General features: G+C 48.6%; 1 protein-coding gene across 1 annotated transcript in view; it reads right to left on the bottom strand.

The window, feature by feature from the left end:
* The window catches only part of Ccdc180 (coiled-coil domain containing 180), a 50,349-nt gene that overhangs the window by 8,967 nt on the left and 26,973 nt on the right, over positions 1-14,409 (bottom strand). The window contains exons 22-31 of the mRNA XM_057791188.1: positions 11,788-11,932; positions 11,498-11,614; positions 10,070-10,168; positions 8,320-8,439; positions 6,226-6,398; positions 5,963-6,015; positions 5,768-5,846; positions 4,758-4,835; positions 2,402-2,468; positions 723-864 (exon numbers count right to left, since the gene is read on the bottom strand). Coding sequence (XP_057647171.1) covers positions 723-864; positions 2,402-2,468; positions 4,758-4,835; positions 5,768-5,846; positions 5,963-6,015; positions 6,226-6,398; positions 8,320-8,439; positions 10,070-10,168; positions 11,498-11,614; positions 11,788-11,932 — 1,073 coding nt within the window. The remainder of the gene's footprint in view (positions 1-722; positions 865-2,401; positions 2,469-4,757; positions 4,836-5,767; positions 5,847-5,962; positions 6,016-6,225; positions 6,399-8,319; positions 8,440-10,069; positions 10,169-11,497; positions 11,615-11,787; positions 11,933-14,409) is intronic.

Consider the following 14,409-nt stretch of genomic DNA (forward strand, 5'->3'; position numbering starts at 1 on the left):
CAGGGCTGGGTTTTGGCTCCAGGTCTGGCTACCTCCTAATCCTCCCACCCCACCTCCCTTGCTACCTCTGAAATCACACAACAGAGCCCAATGAAGTGTGATAGATCTGCACAGAGGAATAGTATTCTGTGTTTTTTTTAAACTACTATATAATCCAAAACATGCATAACTTCAAAACATCCCATAAAGTGAAAGAGGACAGTCGCGAGGCCACGTGAATCAATCCCATGAAAGGACAGAGGGGACAATTATAGACAGGCATGAATGTGGTTTGCTTGGGTCTGGAAGGTGACAGGTGATGGGCTAACATGGACAGTGGTGGTAGTTATACAACTCTGGAAATGAACTAAAAACCACTGAATGGTCATAGCCCGCGATTGTAGAATGAGAGAAATCCAAGCCATAGACAGCGTTTCCTAGCAAGCTCAGAGGCATCCGTCCTCTACGGTTGTCTTCAAAGCAAAAGCCCTGAGGTCAGGTAGGCTAGGAGAGGCCAGGTGGGCTGTGAACGGAACCACAAACTCCAAGAAACAAAGTGGAAAACCAACTACATTTCTGAAAAAACAATGAACCTTCAAAAAAATTTTGACCCAGGTAAATTTTACAGTGCTTTCTCTTACCCCCAAGAGGCTGGCTTTTCACAGGGCCTCAGTGACTCCACCCTGGCCAGACCTGCTCCTGTGTTCCTCCTGCCGGCCTCCTCCCAACAGAATGGCACTTACCCAGAAGGCAGGAGTTGTGGTACTCATCCGCCTGATTCTGGTATTCCATAATCTTCTTGCCAATGTGCTCAGCGCATTGGTCAAAGTTTTCGTACATGCATTCAGGCCTTGTGACTGGGCGTTTCTCTTTGCGGTAAAAATCCTGCCAGAGAGAGGTGACCATGTGTGGCCCACCAGTCCTTCTTGACCTTCATACCTCTACCTGTACGCCTCCTCTACTCACGTGACACTGTCCTCATCCCAGGCCCACCAAGCATGGCTACACACAGACCAGGTTGCTACTTGAATGAGTGAATGGCAACTCCTATTTAGCCCTAGAGACCCAAGTCCATGGCATCTCAAACTGGAACAGGGCTGGGTGTTTACTAGGAAGCAACAAGATGTGGACCACAGAGATGAGCCGGAGCCCTGCCTGGCAGAACCCAGCCTGTGGAAGGCAGGCGGGAGGCCAGGGTATGTTCCGGGATATGCCGGAGAAGGACATCATGCAGATGGACCCACTGTTGGGAGCCGTGTGGCTTTGGATCAGTATATGAGTGCTTCTCTAGTGGGTCTCCGTGAGGCAAAGCCTGTGGAAGCAATCTCATTCGGCAAGGACCGGTGGACTTGGAGACAGTGCAGAGGCTTCTGGATCTGCGCAGCCCTTACACTCTATTCTCTCACGCGACATCGATGATCCTCTTAGCAGTGTTTAGTGTCATTGTGCCAGTCACTCATGGGGCAGAGCTATCAGTCCTGGAAACCCCATCTTTTCTTAAATATTTCCCCGTAAAGCTCTTTAAGTACTGATGCATCTTGGGTTTTTTATCCGGAAATACCAGCTCTCACTCCAGACCTGGGGAACTGTTCTGATTCCGTGCTGACAGGATTGGAGACAATAGAAGTCAGCGGGCAGTTGGAGTGCAAGCTAACTGTGTGCAGGCAGCTTACGGCAGACCGCCCCGTTTCTGTAAATAGGCTTTGTTAAGTTTTGAACAGTATTGTTGTTCTTGAGAATGTGTGCCTATGTTGATCACCTTTTGACTTCGAAAATACAGGATGTACCTGGCTCAGTATTTGGCCAAGTTAGCAAAATGATAGGCATTGTTCTTGGTTTAAAAGGTGTTTAGATGTAAAAGATGGGGGAACAAACTATATTTGACATATTTATTTTTGCAGGAGGTTGACCGATGGAGAAAGGGAAAAACATGTTTGTTAGTATGGAAAAACATGCTTGTTTTTGAAGTATAAAGATGGCTGGAGCTACTTGGAGCTGGCCATCTGTGTGAAACGCATCTGGTGGTCAGTCATTACCTCATTTCTTCCCACCCACGCCCCTTCCCTTTCTTGGGATTTGAACTCTGGCTGTGGCAAGACCACAGTATCCCACCATGTCTGGTGGCTGGGGCGCTTAGAGACAGAGATTGGGTTTTTTCCACTTGACACTCTACACTCATCTGCTGACACACAAACTGTGTCCATCAGTGTTTGCTGATTAACAAACACACATTGGATGCTTTAGTTTCTGAGAGGAAAAATTAAAAACAAAACAAAAAGAAGCAAACAGAACAGATCCGGGGGTCTTAAAGGGGTAGGATCTTAGAGTGCTCTGTTCCACAGACTGCATAAGGTGGAGGGGGCTGGCTGGAGGGGCTGGAGGGGCTGGAGCGATAGGCAAAGGGCCCGCAGGTGGCTCTCACCTCCACCACGAAGAGCAGGTGCTCGTTGCTGTCCCAGAGGAGAGTCAGGATAATACCTTTGAAGTCCCTGCAACCCAAACAAAGCACATCTCTGAGGTGCTTCTTACAGATGCAGCAACACAGACAGAGCCAAGCAATGGAGAGTTCGGAGTGTTCTTCTCCGACCCTATCCTAGTAATTACTCACTACTGCCCCAGGACCTTGCCCTTTAACATCCCAATTAAGGAAGGAAGGAAGGAAGGAAGGAAGGAAGGAAGGAAGGAAGGAAGGAAGGAAGGAAGGAAGGAAGGAAGGAAGGAAGGAATGGAGCTTCTTGGTCCCATTTGTCATTTGTCCCTTTTTCTTCGTCTGATCCTAGCTCTGTACCGATTCCCGATTGCTGATTCTAATACTCTCTGCTCCTCTCTGCTCCTCTGGGGCACCCTAATCAGTGGGTTGGGGATTGATTGGTTTGTCTGGCTAATTAATCTCTGTCTCTCCCAGCAGACTGTAAAGTCTACCAAGTATTTAAAATACTGATTGGGAGATTATTAGACGGATGTGTCTCTGGTTCCTGAATTTCCCGCGTGAGCTCAGAATAAACAGAAGGCCATAGTCCACAAAAAAGAAACTTCAATTTACTGAATCAGAAATAGCTAATGGGCCGCTAACTAGGGACTTTGCACAGTAGCTAATCGAGTATTTTCTTCTCGCTTCTGTGAACATGGATGCATTTCCCCCTTGGTGCCTCCTCCATGGAGCTCTCGACCACACACAGTCCACAGTCCCCATTTATGAGTGCCTATCTGCGCAAATTCACGTGGTGGTAGCATTTTAATATGCTAGAGCGCTCTGAATGAAGACCGTGGGGTGGAGAAGTTCAGCAGGGGGCGCTGGTGGTCTCTGCATCGGTTGGCCCCTGAACTCTGAAAAAATAATGAGCTGATCAGGATAGTTGCACCTATAATCCCAGTAGGAGGTCAAGGGTGAGGAAGAATTCAAGGTTGTCCTTGGCTACCTTTGAGCTCCAGGTCAGCCTGAACTACTGAAATCTTGTCTAAAACAATAACAATAAAAATGATTGGTTACGATTAAGTGGCTCAGGGGTAAAATTCATTGCCAAGCAGGTTTGAGACCTGAGTTTGATCCCAGGATCCATGTTAAAAAACAAACAAACAAACAAAAAACAGATGAAGTGGTGTCTGTCATCCCAGCACTCCTCCCACGAGAAGGGAGTTAGAGACTGGAGAGTCACCCTGAAATTAGCATGTGATACAGTAGAAACAAGAGTGGCCCTGCCTAACACGGCAGGAGAGAACCAACTCCTGAAAGTTGTTCTCTGACCACGCGCACGCGTACACACACACACACACACACACACTCGTGCACAAGTAGCATGCACACACCCGCATTCACTCTCTCTCATAATGATAATGAAACTAAATTAAAAGTTTAAACATAGTAAACCAAAGAGTAAGCCCTCTAGAGGGCGCTGTACTGCGGAGCTTTACATCCATCTGAAACAAGCTCAAGTCACCTGAGAGGATGGAGCCTTAACTGAGAAAACTGTCTCTAGACTTTCCAGCAGGCCTGTAAAGCATTTTCCTAATTAGTGATTGATGGGGGAGGGCCCAGCCCATTGTGGGTGGGGCCATCCCTGGGCTGGTGGTCTGGGTTCTATAAGAAAGCAGGCTGGTCAAGCCACTGGGAGCAAGCTAGTAAGCAGCACCCCTCTGTGGCCAGAGGTAAGAGCCCCCGGGTGTGTGTGTGTGTCAAAGTTTGCTAAGAAGACTAGGGGGGCCCCTCAGTGAGAAAGTGGGGCTCTACTCTAGGGCTTGGTGTTTTCCAAGGGCTTCTGACATCTTCAACTTGAGATTCTGCTGATTTGCTCAAAAAGAAGCTAAAGTAACCTAGCTTTTGCTTTAATCACTAAAGTGCCGATAAAGAAGATGCAGTGGGGTGGGAAAACTGCAAACAGTCAAACAAACAAACAAAAAACCAGCAAATCCCTCAAACCTCAAAAGTATCTTGTCATCATGAAATACTGAGTTTGGAAAATGTGAACTTTTGGTGAAAATGTTTCTCAACAAATACATGTATTAAGCTAAGACAAACTAACCTTGTGTGTAAGTTAACCCTCCCTGCTTCTCCACTGTTCTCACAACGGAAAGGGTCCTCACAGAGGGGAAGGGTCCTCACAGAGGGGAAGGGTCCTCACAGAGGGGAAGGGTCCTCACAGAGGGAAAGGGTCCTCACAGAGGGGAAGGGTCCTCACAGAGGGGAAGGGTCCTCACAGAGGGAAAGGGTCCTCACAGAGGGAAAGGGTTCTCAAGGCGGAAAAGAGTTCCATAACGGGAAACAATGTGTCAGTACTTACTCAGTCTGAGGAGGAGGCCTGTCCCCAAGCACCTGGTACTTCTTGTCAACTCGGATGATCTTGGTATGTCGTGTCATGCTGTCAGACAGAAGAAGGTCAGTATTTTGTAATGTGCAAGCGTGTGTGTGTGGGGGGGGATGGTTCTGTACCCATTGGGCCTTGCCTGGGATGCCTGAGAACCTGCGATGCCTATAGGGCAAGATGACTGGATTTTAGAATACCTCTACAGGATGCTTCCCTGCTCTTCAATGTTTCTGACAAAAAAATACCCTTAACTTTGGATTTATTGCTGAGTCCCAGCCAAGGTCAGGTAGAGGGCAAGTGGCAGAGGTGGTCAGGTTTAGAAGATAACATCCTCCCTTTCCCATGAAGACTCAAGGAAAGTCGTTGGGGTCAGTAGATAATCAGACAACACTTCTAGTTAGCTGTGAATTCATTTACACAAGGTATAATTAACACACACAAAACGTATACGACCCAAGGCTTGGCAAAGACCAAAGTTGGCTCAGCCATTTGACTTCTGTCATTTGCTTTCTCTAAAATATGCGGGTTAGGGCTAGTGGCCAGAGGCTCATGTGTGATGGGTGATCTCTTAAGAGCTTAGCAGGTGATCATGGACTTAGACACCATGTCCTAGTCCTGTTCCTGTGAAGTTGTTCCAGGAAACCCACCAGCTGCTGTGCTCAGTCTGCCCCCTTTCTAGTGCTGCCCCCTTTGTGTGGAGATTGAAGGGCAGGGATCTACCTGTCAACCTAGTGACAGTCACCCAAATACTTCTCCAGGTACAAGCATGTTGGAGCTGTGATCCACCGCTAAGGATGAACTCAGGCCTGAATAAGCCAGTGTTAGCAATGCTCCCCACCGCCTTCCCACACAGTTCCTGAACCTGAGTGCAAGTGGGACCCAAGACCAGAGTCTGAACAAAAGACATGCCACCTGGCCTTTGTCTGGGGACAAGTGGGCCTGGGGCGTCTGTGAAGGGGACATTTGAGATGGCCTTGCCTCCTCACCTCCCTGCCGAGGTGGCACTGGAGCTGGCCAAGGCCTTCTTCAAAGACTTGTCTCCCCGGTACCGATGTTTCTTCAAGGCTTTGGGTGACAAGTGTCCAAGACAAGAGCAGAGAAGAAGAGGTGACAATGGGCTGGAGCTGCCACCAATGCCCCCATTACTACCTTCCCTGAGACCCACAGGCCTGTGCTTCTACCTGTGTGGGAGCGATCCTTATCACATGCGCTTGTCAATTTTGTCTGAGGAATTCTGAAACCAAAGGGAAGGAAGTGAACTTTACTAAGGTGACCATGCTAAACCCTGGGTAACATCCAAAATCTCACCATGAGCTCAGGAATTTGGGTGAGTAACTGAGGTTTAAGAGGGGAAGCCTCTGGGCTGAGGTCACAGGCTCCTGGAGCAGCCCTCCCATGGTGCTCTAGGGAGGAGGGCCCCAGAGCCACAGAGGGAGGCACTCACTGAAGGATCTTCTTGACCACATCCACAGCAGGGTCTTCGATCATGGGCCTCCCCATGCGGGTTGGCTGGGCGAAGGACTCAGGGGTGACAGGGCCCACCTTGGCTTCCTCTTCAAGGTCTTCTGAAGACTCATGGATGTCACTCTCCACTTCCATTTCAGTGAGGATGGTGTCCTGCCATTCAGAGAGTAGCGGGGCCACATTTTAAGGGGGCGGCAGATACTGTCCACTGCTGTCTTATCCAAGTGATGGCTGGAGGCAAGCTGCCTGGTTCTTAGCGCTTATCTGCCCTAACAGTGGCTGTGCTCCTATTCCCTCAGGGGGTCAATTGATCATCATTCATTCATGCCAGACTTTAGGAAGGTTTCCCAAGGCCTGTTCTTCACACGGCTCTGTCTGAATTCTGGGGACATGGATAGAGAGACTGTAGAGGGTCCCTGACCTCTTGAAGCTTGCAGTCTAGGTTAAGACAGACAGACATTCAATGCACACACACACACACACACACACACACACACACACGTGTGGTCAGAATTAGGACCAGTCCTATGAAGGAAAAGTTCCAGCATATTCTGTGAGCATGAAGTGAAGCCTGCAGCATCAGCCACGATATCCCCAACTGGTGTCTTGACCCCATGGGGTGAAGGAATAAATGAAGACAAGACAAAGAGTGACCAATTGCCTGGGAGAAAGGGCAGTAAAGAGGCCCACAGAGTAATCAGTCTGGTTGTTCCATCATTTATTCTGAGTCTCCTCTACTGTCAGGCCTTTGCAAGGGCACAGGCTAGAACCCTAGAGTCTCTGTATTGCCATGAGCAGCGTAGGGAATGGATGTGTGTGTTTGTGGGGGTTACCTAGCTGCACAGAAGGGAAAGACTCCCTTTGGAAGGAAGAGTAACCAAACTCTGGCAGCTGAGTGGTTGATGTGGGATTCCTCTCTGTATGCTGTGAATATGTTTTATTACCATTGGTTAATAAAGAAGACGCTTTGGCCTCTGGCAGGGCAGAAAATAGCAAGGCGGGAAATGCAAGCAGAGATAGAGGAGGAAAGAAGGCGGAGTCAGGCAGATGCCTGTAGCTGCCCAAGAAGCAAGAGATAACAAACCATGAGCCTCGTGGTAAAATATAAAATAATAGAAATTGGTTAATTTAAGATGTAATAGTTAGTTAATAAGAAACCTGAGCTAATAGGCCAAAGAGTGTGTAATTAATATTAAGCCTCAGAATGGTTATTTCATAAGCGGCTGCAGGAACTGGTGAGCAGGACCTGGTGGGTGGAGAGAAACCGGTCCAAGGGAGCAGTGGAATGGAGGGTATTTGTAGCTGCAAGCAGCAGCCGCCCACTCATGCAGCAATTGGCTCTGGAGTTCCTTGGGAGTAACTGAGAAGCTCATGAGCAAAGTCTGATGTGGGAATGGGGAAAGGGGAAGGTCATGCAGGCTCCGCCCATGCCAGTGCTCAGTCTCTGGCAGATGGCCCCTTAACCAGAGACCTTACCTCGTGGTCAGTGGATTCATGGGGAAGTAGGAGATACGCCAGGGCCAGCAGTCCCACCTAGATCAGAAGGCAAGAGATGCCTTTGACTGGGAGAGAGGGATGAAGGGTACTGATGACAGATTATGGAGGCTTCCGTGTGACCGACTGGTTGAAGGGTTTCACTTTGTCACCGAAGGCAGGAGAATGGCAAAGTTATTTGGGCCTTTGCTGCTGTACAGGGACTGGGCATCGAGTGTGTGAGAGGATCTAGTAGCTAGAGGAGAGATGGAGGATGTGGCTGCTCCTGACAGATGGGAGGCGGAGGATGAGGTGGATGGATGTGGCTGAGGCCACATGCACTGGCTAACTTGAGAATCTTGGGAGAGAGAGTGGTGGTACCAAAGATGTGAGGAGTCTCCTAAAAGACAAGTGTAAGGAGCCAGGCCACAGGGGTCCTCAGCTGAGATCTGACTCTACGGTGAGTCCTCCTTCCCTAACATCGGACCTGGTGAAGCCTGGGCATCTCTTCTCCTCTTCCGCTGTACTAGAACTTGTGGTGTCTCCTGGGAGCCCAGACACAACTTCTCTACCCTTTCCCTGATCTCTCCGTGCTCCTTACCGTGAAGACCTCCTGGGTAATGGACACCACATCCAGGCTGCAGTTGAGGTACTTAATCCTCTGGCTCAGTTTTTCCTTCCAGGATCGGACAAAGGCAAGGAGGTCATCTGTGTTCACCATCTAATGGGAATAGAGAGGGAGGGAGTGCCCAGAAAACAGGCAGGGTCACCAGAAGCGCAGGGACAGGGGCTTACCCAGGAAGGACAACGTTAGGTTCTTCCAAGTCCCCTCTCTTATAGGAAATGGTCCTAGAGGAATATGTGCGTCAGGGGGTCACTGGCTAGCTCTCTTGGGCAGCTGTCCTAAGGTGGCAGATCCTTCACTGATGGGGGACTTCTGTTCTGGTCTTGTAGGTTCAGCTATAGACAAGTGCAAAATGGCCTGACTCAGTCTCTTCATCTATAAGATGGGGATATGGATACCTCCAGTGTCTCCTCTAACTCTAAAATTATGTTTAAAGGGTACATTTGGTCCAGCTGTCAGGAGGGTGGACTTGCCCGTCTCTAGGCACTCCCCTCAGCAGCACCCTATAGGCCCAGGCATGCACCCTTGACCATCTTTATCATCACTGTGCATACAAGACTTTACCATTGTCTCCTTATCACTGTTATGAGATTATAAACCAGGTTCCTCCATCAACACAGGAATGGGACGCCCAGCTCACACTCTCCCCACCTAGTCGGGAGGCTGGGTAAGTCTCCTGACATCCACCCAATATGAAAGAACCGGTGGAGCTTGGAAGAGAAAGAAATGAATCTAAATGCCGCTCTTCTGGACTTGCCTAAAGGAACTGTTGAAGGTCCTAGGAGGACAACTAGTCTGTCCCTTGACACTAGGAAAGGGAGACCAGAAGAGTGATGGACAAAATGTATGGACTACCTTCTATCTACACAATCTCTCTTCAGCGTGATTTACTCAACGGGTATGTAGGAACTCTGTGAAGGCAAACAATGGGACTGAGGGTGTCTCTGTCTCCAGAGGGACATTCATTCTGCACATGATGTCCTGTGGGAACTTTTCTCCAGAATCATGCGCCATACCATACAAAAATTTGCAAAGAAGATAGAAAAAAATTAATGTCCTCTTGGGGGCCCACATTGATGGAGACACAGTCCAGAGCTGGCATGAGAGAAACGGGGCAGGAAGCACTTCTCTAGGACTCACAGGCCAAGTACCCAGCTCTGGAACATCTGGGTGAACTGCCCAGAGATACCTCGTGAGACCAGGGCACATATGGACCAGGGTGCAGACAGACACTCATGCCGAAAAACCAAGTATGCACACACCCAGAGACCTGTTCTGCTTGCCTTGGGGGAGCCAGAGACACTCATCAACACGGTCCTGCTGATCTCTGTGGCAATTCCAACCTTTCACAGGTTAGACATGAAAAATCAGTTTATGTCTGTGATGAAGAGGAGCACGGAGTTCCTGCTTCTCTCACCTGGGCTGAGCTCTCAGTACAGGGCAGGAGGCCTGATGGCATTGCAGAGGGAAGTAGGGTCCCCAATCCAGTCTCAGGCCCTTACCCTCACTAACCACTGCGTGCTCACCAGAGGCTGGTGTGTGTGTGTGTGTGGGGGGGGGTTAGTTGTTTTTTTTTTTTTCTGCCTTCCATTAACACAAAAGTTGGCCGGCAAGGCTCAGAGACACCCCACCCGTTCTGTGCTGGAGAACCCTGGTACCCAGATGCAGGTCTACACCAGCTTTGCCATTCTTGACGGGGCACATTCAGATTCTGTGATGCACTCACGCCTTTGTCTCCCCGGTGGTCTCTACATGTTTGTATCTTGTGTTGAAGCTGTTCCAGGGAAGAATTCAATCCTTCTGATTGTGAATTGGACTTCGCCACCTAGAAAACCAGGAGTTTTGAGATTCTGTTTTTGGAATAGATATCAAGAACAGGCAACTGTTCTTCAAGGTACACAAGAAATTGCTTAAACACTGAAAAGATACAGTGAGAGAGTATATAGTCATATTGGAAAGTAGATCAATACAAGTTTAAAAGATTTGTTTCTGTATTAAATAGGTCTGGGTTGCCGGGCGGTGGTGGCGCACGCCTTTAATCCCAGCACTCGGGAGGCAGAGGCAGGCGGATCTCTGTGAGTTCGAGACCAGCCTGGTCTACAAGAGCTAGTTCCAGGACAGGCTCCAAAACCACAGAGAAACCCTGTCTCGAAAAAAAAAAAAATCGGTCTGGGCTAAGTGAAACTGGTGCTACGGAGTGTGGTTAAGTACGCAAGACCCACCAGGAGGCGCGCAGAGCCTTGGAACACTGACACTCTGCCACAGAGCTCCAGATTTCAGGACACCTGAGGACACAGGCAGCGTCCTGGACAAGGGTGCTTCTCACAGTCCTGGACAGGCATCATGCCGAAAGAGGACTCAAAAACAAAAACACCCTGACAACCCAGCAATGACAGGGAGGCCGCCCAAAGGGTAATCTTTAAAGAGTATGCAGGGGCCTGGAGAAATGGCTCAGTGGCTGAGTGCTTGCTCTGCTGCCTAAAGGAAGTGAGTTTGAATCCTCTGTACTCACACAGAAAGCCGGACATAGCCATTTGTGCTTGCGACCTCAGAATGGGGAGCTGGCTCTGGAGAGTGTTCTGGCCAGCCAGTCTTGCTAACCCTATCTCCTCCCAGATTTTCTCCTACCTCGTTAGCGCCCCAACTTCATGCCCTCTTTTTGTTTTATTATTATTTAATAATCCATCATCTCCCATTTGTTTTGTCCATATAGGGTGTCTCATTGACCTGGAGCTCATCAGGTAGGCTAGCCTGACTAGTTAGCAGGCTCTGGACATCTGCCTGTCTCTCTTCCCCAGCACTGGAACTGCTAGCATGTAGACCATGCCCAGCTTTTTAGACGTGGGTTCCGGGGACTGACCTCAGGTCCTACTGTGAGGCAAGCACTTTAAGGACTAAGCTGTCCCCCCAGCCCTTGCCTCAGTTTCCCTATGTCTAAAATGGCTACAAAAGCAGTCCATCCAGTTCTTATACGGACAAACAATGCTAAACCAAATCAGTTGGTAATTGTGGAGCACAGTAACTCAGTAACTGGGTGGGGCTGCTAAGAGTTATTGGTCTTCTTGGCTGAAGCACCCCGGGACAGACCCCAGGCTGCAGGTGCGTGTGATGGATGTCCGCTAGACAAAAGGACACTAGATGTCCGCTGACCTACCTGACACTTGATGTTCACTTGCAGGTTTGTCATCAGCCGTTGGATTTTCTCTACGAAAATCAGGTCTGAAGACAGGTTATGGAATTTACTCTCAAATTTGTTGATGACATCATTGGCCTAGAAGGAAAGATGAGAAGGAAATCGGAGTGAACTTGATCTGGAACACCAGACCTTGGGAGGATGGTGAAGCTTTAATATGGCTGGGGCCCAGGTGTAGCCACTGTTCAGAAGTGACAGCCTCTGGCAGACAGTCCCGGAGGCTGTCTGGGAGGAGGACAGGGAGCCCCCACCTGGTCCAAGTACTCTGTCTCCATTTTCTCCATGTGAATCATGATTAAATTTTCGACAAACTCAATCCGGGTAGCCTCCTTCTCCAATCGCTGGCACAGTAACTCAATTTCTTCAGGGGAAAAGTTGCCCCCCTCTGAGAACAATCTGAAGAACAATGGAGGAGAAGCAAAGGCCACCAGTCACATTGAACAATTCCTGCACGTCCCAAGGCAGGCACTGGGAAAATAGATGCAGGTTATGCAGAGGCAGGGGCAGTGGGATGGCCAGTTTGCTAGTGCATCAGGTTGGGTTCTCTGACAGATCAGCTGAAACAAATGAGATGCTGCACAAACTCCAGAAAGACAAGATAAGCATGCAGCTCAGGGGTAGTATGCATGCTTGTCTAACAGGCAGGAGGCTTAGGATTCAATTCCCGACACCACTGAGTGACTTACTGACTGAACGAATAAATAAAGAAGTCCATCTATGTTGGTGGAGGCTGTTTGTTTGTTCCTGGCCGTCCAGACTCCTGAAATAATCACCTAGAAACTATATTATTTGAATCACTACTTGGCCAATCACTTAAGCATATTACTAGCTAGCTCTTACATCTAGAATTAACCCATTTCCATTACTTTATACTTTACCACGAGACTCGTGGCAAGAAGGTTCCAGCTGGCAGCTCACGCCTTTCCTCTCTTGCAGCTACATGGCATCTGTCTGACTCCGCCTTCTTTCTCCCAGCATTCAGTTTAGTTTTCCCTGCCTAGCTCTATTCTACCTGTCACAGGCCAAAACAGCTTCTTTATCCATTAACCATTTAAAGCAACACATGTACAGAAGGACTTCCCACATCACACCTAAGAATGAGAAGTCTGCAGTCTCTTGAGGAAGTGAAACTAGAGGGCCCTTTTGGGATGTGGGTAGTACCAACTCTGACTTTGACCTGGAGACTTTGATGCTGAGCCTCCATGACTGCACGGGGGAAGGGCCAGCATCGAACTGGATCCTCAGGGTGGCACTTTCAAGATGAGATTGAGTGACACATGAACCTCACCAGGTTCCAGGCTATGAGACCCCAGGGCAAGGAGGAAAGAAAGTTCTTTCTAATCTGAGATTTTGTTAACTGAATATGTGTTCTCCGGAATGACAAAATGAAATAGAGCCTCAAGCAGAGAATTTCAACTGGTCCCGAGTAGGTACTGCCCCATGTGGTCCAGTAAAAACAAATGCCGACTCTCTGAAGGACTGCCGCGTGAGTACAGCCCTCAAAGAGAGACACTGGAGATAGAATCCAAGGGAAACAAGTGACTTCTGGTGAAAAGAAAAATCACAAGCAAGTAAGACACCATAAATTAAAGTCAAAAGACAACAGAGAGCAGAGCACAGAGATGCTACAATCATCTGACACAAATTACAAAATAGCCAAATGTAAGTTGGAGGGAGTCGGACATACAGAATTAGAGGTAAAAAGTCACGAGCAAAATGTAGATTGATATAAATTGGCTAACAAGTTATAAGAGCTATTGGGACAAGCCTAAGCTAAGGCCGAGCTTTCATAATTAATAAGAAATCTCCCTGTTATTTGGGAGCTGGTGGCTGACAACAAAGCTTGCTATAATACGGCATGCACATACGTGATACACATGATACACGCAGACAAAACACTCCTATGCATTAAAAAATTGATCAAGTATAGCTTGTTACAAATGTAAAACGCTAGCTCTGGTATTATATTCAGGCAGGAATGAGCAAAGATGGTGGGAAAAGGCAAAGGGAAAGAAGGGTCAGTGAGCAGACAGAAAAACACCATCATTAGTTTAGGGGGAGGCAAACTAAAACCATCCTCTGACACTGCCTCCCATCCACTGCAATTTAGAAAGAAATTCATAGTAAGTAATGGGAGGATTCAGGGAAACCAGAACTTCTACACCTGGCTAGTGGGAATACAAAATGGAAGTTACTTTCGAAAACAGAATCTAAAAATGACTCCTCAAAAGAAAAAGGACAGGACCACCACGTGACAGAGCTGTTCCCTGTCTGGACACAGACAGGACCCAAGCAGGTATTGCGATGTCCTTTGTGCCACCGTCACATCACCCAAAGGTAAACAGCCACATACCCATCAATAGGCGGGTGGAAAAATAAACTATGGTGTGCAACCCAGCACGACGGAGCATCGCTCAGCCTTAAAAGGGAAGAAAGTGTGGACGCAGATGAATCAGCCTCTGAGAGGGTACAAGCCAATGGAATGCACCAGTGAGTTCCTTACCTGTATCTAATGAATGAACCCCAATTCTGTCAACCCCCATGGCCCTCCCTCATCCCTCTCACCCTCCTTTTCCTCAACAAGCCTTGCTCCTACTGTCTTAGCTCCTGCATATGTGTGACCCACTGGGTTTACCAGGTTTGCTTGTATGAATGTTGAGGTGCAGGGGCTGCAGGGAGTTTACTTACAGAAACATGGGTGACTCATCAGTGACTACTTCACTGAAGGAGGGAACACCTTTCCCCTAGAAACCACCGACTGCCAGTTGTCCCCACAAAAGGGGCCTCGCGAGTCCATCCCCCTTCCAGGATGAAATGTCCAATGGGCCCAGTCTTGTACAGGTCTTTTGTGTGTGGGGGGGTGGGTAGCCTTA

This window comes from Chionomys nivalis, chromosome 16 (assembly GCF_950005125.1).
Source record: "Chionomys nivalis chromosome 16, mChiNiv1.1, whole genome shotgun sequence".
Taxonomy (NCBI): Eukaryota; Metazoa; Chordata; class Mammalia; order Rodentia; family Cricetidae; genus Chionomys; species Chionomys nivalis.